This window comes from Medicago sativa, chromosome 6, assembly GCF_051527215.1.
Source record: "Medicago sativa cultivar Bolivia chromosome 6, Bolivia_mono, whole genome shotgun sequence".
Lineage (NCBI taxonomy): Eukaryota > Viridiplantae > Streptophyta > Magnoliopsida > Fabales > Fabaceae > Medicago > Medicago sativa.
In genome coordinates, this window is record NC_140754.1 from 32629529 (window position 1) to 32638857 (window position 9329).

General features: G+C 32.2%; 1 protein-coding gene across 2 annotated transcripts in view; it reads right to left on the minus strand.

Annotated features, from left to right (window-relative positions):
• Positions 1 to 8479, minus strand: part of LOC146914596 (receptor-like protein EIX2) — a 44249-nt gene extending 35770 nt beyond the window's left edge. The window contains exons 1-2 of one of the 2 annotated variants that reach the window (XM_085717418.1): positions 5085 to 8479; positions 3513 to 4699 (exon numbers count right to left, since the gene is read on the minus strand). In XM_085717418.1, the coding sequence (XP_085573544.1) occupies positions 5088 to 8423 (3336 nt within the window). In that variant the 5' untranslated portion in view covers positions 8424 to 8479 and the 3' untranslated portion in view covers positions 3513 to 4699; positions 5085 to 5087. Of the gene's footprint in view, positions 1 to 3512; positions 4700 to 5084 lie in introns of those variants that run through there. The other variant, XM_085717417.1, reaches the window with a different exon arrangement.
• Positions 8480 to 9329: the final 850 nt, after the last annotated feature.

Here is a 9329-nt window from a genome sequence, read left to right on the forward strand (position 1 = left end):
TATAAATTTTGTTAAAAAAAAACAGTATAAATAAAATAAATAACTTGATAATAAAACTCTATATACAAATTAGAAAATACTAACAAATATACTTACGAAAATGATTTTATCATCTTAAAAGGTTTAACGGCATACCTTGTTGTCCGTTTATCTTCCACTTATTTTCTTAAATATAAAATTCTTTCTTTTTTTTGGGTCAAGTAGCTTGTTGACTAAAACTCACACAATTTAATTGTGGAGAAGTGGGGTGTCCGGGGTTCAAATCCCGGCCCCTACATATAATATTCAATGTCCCTACCAACTGAGCTAAGTTCAAAAGATATATAAAATTCTATTTTTTTTTTTGGTACAAAAGAGGACGGCCTATAAAAAATTCTTTATCTATAACAAAAAAATATCCACATAAATTTTCTAAATACTGCCCTTCCAACAATTATTAACATGAAGAAGAAAACAAAAAAAGCAGCATCAAATTATAACACGTCATGTAAACATGGTTTGCGTGATAAGGTCGTGAGTCACCATGAAGACAAGATATTTCAAAAAATTAAAGCAGAATTACAAACTTTATTAAAGTATCTTTATAAAAATAAGACTTTAAAGCATGCAACTATTTTTGATCTCTGAATTTGTGATATGTTGTCACTATAACTTTTAAATGTATTAAATAAACTTTCAAACACATATCAGTCAAGACATTTGTCATTCATACTTGTCTCTAGTGGTTAACAATGTATTCCTTAAACTACACCAACCATTATATGTATCAGTACGTAACAAAATTGAGATTAGTATATGCTTGATCATAGTATTAAAATCAGTTATTCTTGAATTTTCATAAGCTAGCTAGGAACAACACAAATTCATCAATTGTCCATAAAAATGAAATTCAGTAAAAATTATTTAATAGATCAAACTAAGTAGAAATTGAGATTCCAAATGAAAGAGGAAAATCACAGATAATTCCTAATGTAATTCAGACTTTCTAAAAATTGAAGTAATCCGAGATCTTATATCATATATGAAATCAAACGTAATGGTAAATAAGCGGAAAAATTTAAAATGAAGTATGAAATGGAAACTCAACTGATGATAGATTGGAGATTCAAACACTGGGATTATGGTATTGATCGTCCCATGTGAAATGGAAACTCAACTGATGATACCTTGTTGTCCGTTTATCTTCCACTTATTTTCTTAAATATAAAATTCTTTCTTTTTTTTGGGTCAAGTAGCTTGTTGACTAAAACTCACACAATTTAATTGTGGAGAAGTGGGGTGTCCGGGGTTCAAATCCCGGCCCCTACATATAATATTCAATGTCCCTACTAACTGAGCTAAGTTCAAAAGATATATAAAATTCTATTTTTTATTTTGGTACAAAAGAGGACGGCCAATAAAATTCTTTATCTATAACAAAAAAATATCCACATAAATTTTCTAAATACTGCCCTTCCAACAATTATTAACATGAAGAAGAAAACAAAAAAAAGCAGCATCAAATTATAACACGTCATGTAAACATGGTTTGCGTGATAAGGTCGTGAGTCACCATGAAGACAAGACATTTCAATAATATTAAAATCAGTTATTCTTGAATTTTCATAAGCTAGGAACAACACAAATTCATCAATTGTCCACAAAAATGGAATTCAGTCAAAATTATTTAATACAAACTAAGTAGAAATTGAGATTCCAAATGAAAGAGGAAAATCACAAATGAACCAGAATCTAATTCAGATTTTCTAAAAATTGAAGAAATCCGAGATTTTATATCATATATGAAATCAAACATAATGGTAAATAAGCGGAAAAATTTAAAATGAAGTATATGAAATGGAAACTCAACTAGATATTCTGAAACGGAAAGATGATGGTATTGATCTTTCAACTGATGATAGATTGGAGATTCAAACACTGGGATGATGGTATTGATCGTCCTATGTGGTTTTAACTAGCAACAAATTTTGTAGCAAGTTTCTGAACATAAATTACTGAATTTCTTTTAGTGTGCTTATTTCTTACATTGAACATAAGAACCTGCTAGAGAGTTCCCTTCCTTGAATTTCTGGTGTAGAAACATGTTACTGAATAAGGTTCTTATTTTCCTAATCCTTGTGTATTTGATTTGATAATACTTACATATATGTTTCTAAATTAATGAATCGATTACAATTATTGGATTCTCTAAAACAAATAAGATCTTGCTAGAGACTACCCTTCCTTGAAGTTGTTTCTAAAACAAATGTATTACAGCTAAATTTCAACGACGGTGACTATGTACACAATAAACTAGAAGAACATCCAATTTCATCATACTAATTTTTTATATAAAACAGAGAACATTCAAATTAACGGATATATGCTGATTAAAAAACAAAAACGGATGTTAGTTTTGAACACACGAATTGAATTGTGTCGGGTGTACACTATCAGGTCTCTGAAACAAAAACCCATTTCCGCCAATGTTCAAAATACGGGCCTGACTGCCAATGATGGGCCTCCGGCTCATCAGGCAGATAAAGCCGCTGCATTGGAAGAGGATACGGATAGGGTTGTGGTGATGGATAAAAATTATATTCATAATTACATCCTCTGATCGACGGATACAAAACAGACGGAGGCGGCGGCGCCACCGCAAACAGTCCCTCACAAACCGGTGGATAACAAGGCGGTCTGTCACAAACTATATTAAGCAGATTTTGAAATAAGTCAATCGAGAGATACGATAAAATGGAAGAAAGGCAGATTTTCTGCGATTGGAAGTTACACTATGATAAATTGGTAAACTTTGTAGCAAAACTGAGGGACCGTAGACCAATTCTCTGCGATGAATGAGCTTCGATTCTTCTACTAACAGATTGCAAACTCCCTCCCTAAAGATATTAATGATGGATTCTTACATGTTGTGTTAAGTTTTACTCTCATGTATACTTTTTTTTAGATGACTGTGAACTTTGAAGAAGTATCACAGAAGAAGATAAAAATGTATTACATTACTAACAAAGTGTGAAAAATGTAAAGTTGCAAACTCTATCCCTCAGCTATAATCTCCAAATGAAAAGATTTTACTCACATGTTTTATGTTGTTTAGTTTGACTTTCTTTTATTTTGCTTAGGGTTATCTTATTGTACATATTTGTTACTGCACATGATTCAAATGTAGAATTATTGCATTCATTTGTTAAGAAAACACGGACAAGCTCTTTTGGCTGTCTTTATCTCTTCTAATGTGGATGCGGTAGATTCATTACTACTAGTTCTATTGTAAGTAGGATCGATAATTATTGATTGATTTTTCTATAAAAGAACTAAGAATTGTAATTTACACACAAAGAACTAACTACATCTATGCATTCTTATAATTCTCTATCAATATGGAATTTTTTTCAAGGCCACTACAAATCTTAACTTGATGGTTAACCTATGAAACTGGAACTTCTGTGAAAGCCAGCTAAGCTTTGTATATTATACGGAAAATTACAGCTAAGATTTATATATTATACGGAAGCAAAAAGCCAAAAACTGCTTCAAATTAAAATTTTGAAACACTCTTGCACTATAATCATAATGTAAACTTCTAAAGCTTCTAGGAAAATTACTGTAAAAAATTCATTGAAGTCATGTTTCCGTTGATGAATGAGTTCTCACTGACTACTTTGCCGAAATATCTAGTAGTAAATAGATAACGCTATAACAGCATGCGTAGCAATATCTGACTGTCATTGCATTGTGTTTTTGAGTAGCGGCCAAATAGTGGCTGCAGCTACAGTCAAAATCAAACGTTACGTGGCAGTGCTGGTGTTACGCAAAACTGCCTCTATAAACAATTTGACTCCAAAGGCTAGTCCTGAATCCTGACCAGAATCAGTTTCACTGCCATGAGGATTAGACATTCTTCCTGTTCTTTCTGTGATTCCTGAGGTAAATCTATATATTCACGTTTTGATATTCTTCATTACTTCTGACGCACGGCTATATATGTAAATTTCAGCTCCCAGCAGCAATTACTTCAACTGCAAGCTAACTTGTTTCTACAGTTAATATCCCGAACTGCTGGGAGAACGATAAGGAGGTGTTTTTGTGATTTTCTTTTTCCTTCCCAGTAAGATAATTGGATAACATTAAGAACCTATGACTTAAATTATCATATTTTATTAAATTAAAATGTTAGTCTTAATTTATTTTTATAGAAGAAAAAACTGCTAAGTAGAATGCATGAGAAAAATAACACATGTATTTTTACATGTAGAATACTTCACCAATATTTATTGCATGAATAAATAACAGAGAATACAAAAGGTATTGCAAGTTGCAACTCAATGCAATAGAAGACTACTACATAAGAGATAAATGACATAACCACATATTACAAATAGACACCCCAACAATCTATTTCCTAGAAGATAGTTTCTCTTCTGCCATCAGCATCTCTCAATTTGTCCGGATTACACAATCCAGATGTGTAAAACAAGGTGTCTTTTGCATGTCTGGATTGTATAATCAAGACAAACCGAGTGTTTTGAGACATGTTAGGAGCGAGGAGAAATCATGTTCCTAGATTTACAATGCAAATAATTCACAAACCATTAATAAAATAAGAGAAACCATTCATCTTCCAAGAGTAAATCTTTGACTGCACACCTTAATCTGATTCACCACCAACGCACTATCGAGCACCCATTAGTGAAGATACCCCCTATATAATAGTTTAAGTGTTAACGTCATTAGATATAAAGTCTAGTTTAGTGTTAACGTCGTTAGATATAAAGTTTAAAATACAAATTTTTAGAAAACTTGTAACTTGAAACATAATATCATGAAAGATAACTTTTGAGTTTCGAACATATATCGCTTACACTATCATCAAAGATAGATACAAATATTGTATAAAAACATATGCTTGTTTTAATGGAAGAAAGAAAAAATTCCTTTAAACTCTCTAAAATTACTAAGATCAACAGTATTTCATAAGAAATTATATGTAAAAAATATATTTTTAGATACTATACTGATATATTATGATGACTATTTGATGTTACATGTAAGTATATATGAGATGTCTAAAGTTAAAGTATAATTACCAGTTAACCTTTGAGCCCCCATCTGCATTTCACGTAAATTGTATCCACTAAGTTGTTCATGAACTTGAAATAAGCATGTCTCCAAGAACGCTTGATTAGGATTGAGCCAAATACTCCCCAAAAGCCAATAATAAATCCGAATGTCAGACTTATGTAAAATCCATGATTTAGAAGCAAGTCATCATCTTCTTGAACTTCTGCTTTTGGTTCAAGTGGTGGCTCCCCTTCAACGCACAATTTTACAAGTGGTGCTCCACAAAGATCAAGATTATCTTCATAACTTGAGGCATTGAAACTTTGTAGCTGTGTACTCGTTGGAATCTCTCCATATAATTGATTATGTGACAAATCTAACACACTAAGTCGATCAATTTGAGAAAGACTAGAAGGAATTGAACCAAGCAACTTGTTTTGTGACAAATCAAGAAAGTCAAGTGATGTTAACTTTCCGATATTTGAAGGAATTTTCCCTGTCAAGTTGTTTCTTGATAAGTTCAATGAGACCAATTCAATCAAATTTGCTATTTCAGGTGGAATCTCTCCGGAAAAGTGATTGCTTGAGAGATCTATGCTTTTTAGAAGAAACAATTCATTGTTTTTGAACACATGTTCTACACCTTTCCATGTCAAGAATGCATTCAATTCATATCGAACACCTCGGTTGTTGATAATATATGCATGATTGGAAAAACCTTGTGATGAAGCTTTTTGAGTCATTGAAGTTAAATTCTGTATGCATTTTGGAATATGTCCAGATAGATTGTTCAATGAGAGATCAAAAAGTTGAATGCTTTGTAGATGGCAGAGTTCCAATGGTAAAATTCCAAAGAATTGATTCCTTTGTAAGCTTAAAATCTGCAACTCTTTTAATTCGCTTCCAATCCAATAAGGGATGTGTCCTTCTAATCTATTTTCTCTCAAATCAAGCATTACTAACTTTGTGCAGTTCTTTAAGGAGGAAGGGATCTTCTCTGTTAAGCTGTTGTTCCTCAATATTAATGCTTGCAGTTCTACAAGTGATCCCATTGAAGTTGGAATCTTCCCTGAAAAATTGTTGTGGCTCAAATCTACACAACATAATGACATGAAATTGCTCCAACAGTCTGGAATTCGTCCAGATAATTGATTATCTGAGAGGTCTAACGTGCCTAACATTGCATCTATACCATTTGCACATAAGAATGGAAGAGAATCGGAGAATTTATTTTGGGACAAATCAATAAGTGCAGAACCTATTAGAAATGGTGGAATAGGCCCTTCAAATTCATTTGATGAAAGAGATAAAAGTAAACAATGATTTTTGACTTGAAGATTTGGAATTGATCCTTTGAGATGATTGTTTGAAATGTTGATGCTTATGCACTCTTGTGATGATAGTTTAGGCCAAAACCACTCTGGAACATTACCAGAAATTCCAGCATTAGAAATATCAAGTTGGTACAAGTGTTTTTGTGTCTGAATCCATTTAGGAAATGTAAGACCAAGTTTGCATGATCTTAATTTTATAGTGTGGAGTTGAAAAGGTGGCATCCAATTTTGGGTAAATCTCAATGCTAGTGAATTGTCAGACAAGGATAATCCCTTTAACATTGACATACCAGCAAAATGGAAGTCTGAGATCACACCATTCACTTTATTTTCAGAAATATCAAATATTTTCAAAGATGAGAATGTTGAGAGATTGGATAGTGTGCCATTGATTTGATTCATGCTTAGATCTAATTCTTGGAGTGAATATCTAGCACATCTAGATAAGTGATGGATTAATACTTGAAGCTCACCACTGAAACTGTTATTGGACAGACCCAATGATTTCAACATACATGCATTCATCAAAAATGATTTTGGAATCCCTCCTTCTAATGAGTTTGATCTAATGTATAATTCTTCCAACTGAAATGGCAAGCTACTACCTTCAGGAATCTTTCCACTCAGCTTATTATAAGAAAGATCCAATGTTTTCAATGATGTGAATATAGAAAGGTCGGGTAGTGTTCCAGTGATTCCATTATAACTGAGTTCTAACACTTGAAGTGAGTTTCTAACACAACCACTAGACAAATTTTGAAGAATTGTTTGAAGGTCTTCTGTGATATTGTTTAGAAACAGTTTTAAAGAACGTAAGGCGCATAAATTCATGAAGGATTTATATGCCCCACTGTTCAATTTATTATTTGAAAGGTCAAGTACCTGAAGGGACTTCATCACTGTGCCATAACCATATGATGGAGGAGCCACCAAGAGGTTGTAAGAAAGGTCAAGCTCAACAAGATTGAAACTTATGTTTGAAACCCACTGGAATATCAAAGATGACGCAAAGTTGTTATCAGAGAGATAAAGGAAAGAAAGAGAAGTGTAAAAGTTGAACTTGGATTGACTCAAGGAATGGATAAAATGATCAGAAAGGCCACAACTTTTTAAACTTAGTTCTCTCAGTTTTGGTAACTTACCAACCATTTGCAACCAACTATTGGATTTATCAAGATTAGATATCGACAACATGTGAAGATGGGTTAAAGAAGTTAGATTGGACAACCACTGACCTCCATTGTGATCCTCGTTGTCAATTGTTAGAGCACTATCACGGTATCGGCCTCCTCCTTCAAGATAAAGCTCTTGTAGGCTCGTAAGCTTTCCAAGTTGAGATGGAATACTTCCTTCTAAAGAATTTCCAAGGAGATCCAAATACTGCAAGTTGGAGAGATTTCCAAGTTGAGATGGAATGCTTCCTTTCAAATGATTCCAGCTGAGATCAAGAAATTGCAAGTTGGAGAGATCTCCAAGTCGATGAGGAATCACACCATCTAAATAATTGTTGGAAAGATTCAAGTATTTCAAATGTGAAAGATACTCAAATTGAACAGGAATTTGTCCGTAAAAATTAGAATATGAAAGATCAAGGTATCTTAGGTTTCTTAGAGATCCAAAGAAACCTGGGATATAAGTGTGAAAATCATTTCCACCGAGGTTCAAATACTTTAATTGCTGCAACTCCATCAGTGACTTGTGGATATCACCTTTGATATAGTAATTATAATCACCTCTGATATAGTAATTATTATAATCTCCATGAAGGTCGAGCATAAGTACATGACCAGTGATGTTACTGCAACCAATTCCATACCATTGGCAACAATCTTCCGTTGTCCAAGATGACAACATTTCATACTCATCAATAAGGCCAGCCTTGAATTTAAGGAGTGTTTGTCTTTCACTGTGTATGCACCTAACAACTTCTTTTGAACAAACAAGTTGGTGTACTTGAAACACGAAACAGATGAGAAATATTGTTTGAATCAATTTCAAACAAAATGGATTCATGATTGACATTGTGGTCATCACAAGTTATGTTTTGTTTTCAAGATATGTATGTAATTTAATTGAATGTTGTGTGTACTTAATTACATTGCCAATAGCTGAATTTATAATAATTACGTTGTGGTCATGATTAATTGTTGCCAAGAACTATAACGACAGGAGTAAAGACTTTAGAGTCTTTCATAAAAAACAAAACATGGAGACTTGGAAAATTATGATGTACACTCTCCGGTCACTAATATAAGCAAAAATCCACTTTTTAGATACATTCAATTAATGATGTATGTGATACATAATAAAAACTACATACATCATTAATTGAATGTATCTAAAAAGTGGATTTTTGCTTATATTAGTGACCGGAGGGTGTATTTTTTATGGTCCCAATAATTAATTAGAAAATATAATTTTTTTTAGAGCGGTAATAATTAGAATTAGGGTTAATTATGTTTCTAGTCCCTATAAAATAGCGAACTTGTAAGTTTAGTCCCTACTTAATTTTAATAGCATTTTTAGTCCCTATAAAAAAAATTACTTATAATTTTAGTCCCTGCTAAAACAAAGATTGATTAATTATCCTTAAACTCTTAAATTTTTGAACAATTTTTTTGAGACAAGATTAGAACACTATGAAAGGTTCGTTTACTAAAATTTAGAATTTTCTGACATGAAATGAATTAAATATGAATTTTTTAAAACGACAAAAGTTAAAGATAAAAAGTAATAAAATCTGGATGTAGAAATCAAATTTTGCGATAATTTTTTGCGGACGAACTTTTAGTAATGTTCTAAACATGTCTGCAAAAAATTGTTCAAAAATTTAAGAGTTTAAGCATAAATTAAACAAATTTGAATTGAGTAGGGACTAATACTCAGTGCAGAAAAACAAAATTAGGGACTAAAAATGCTATTAAAATTAAGTAGGGA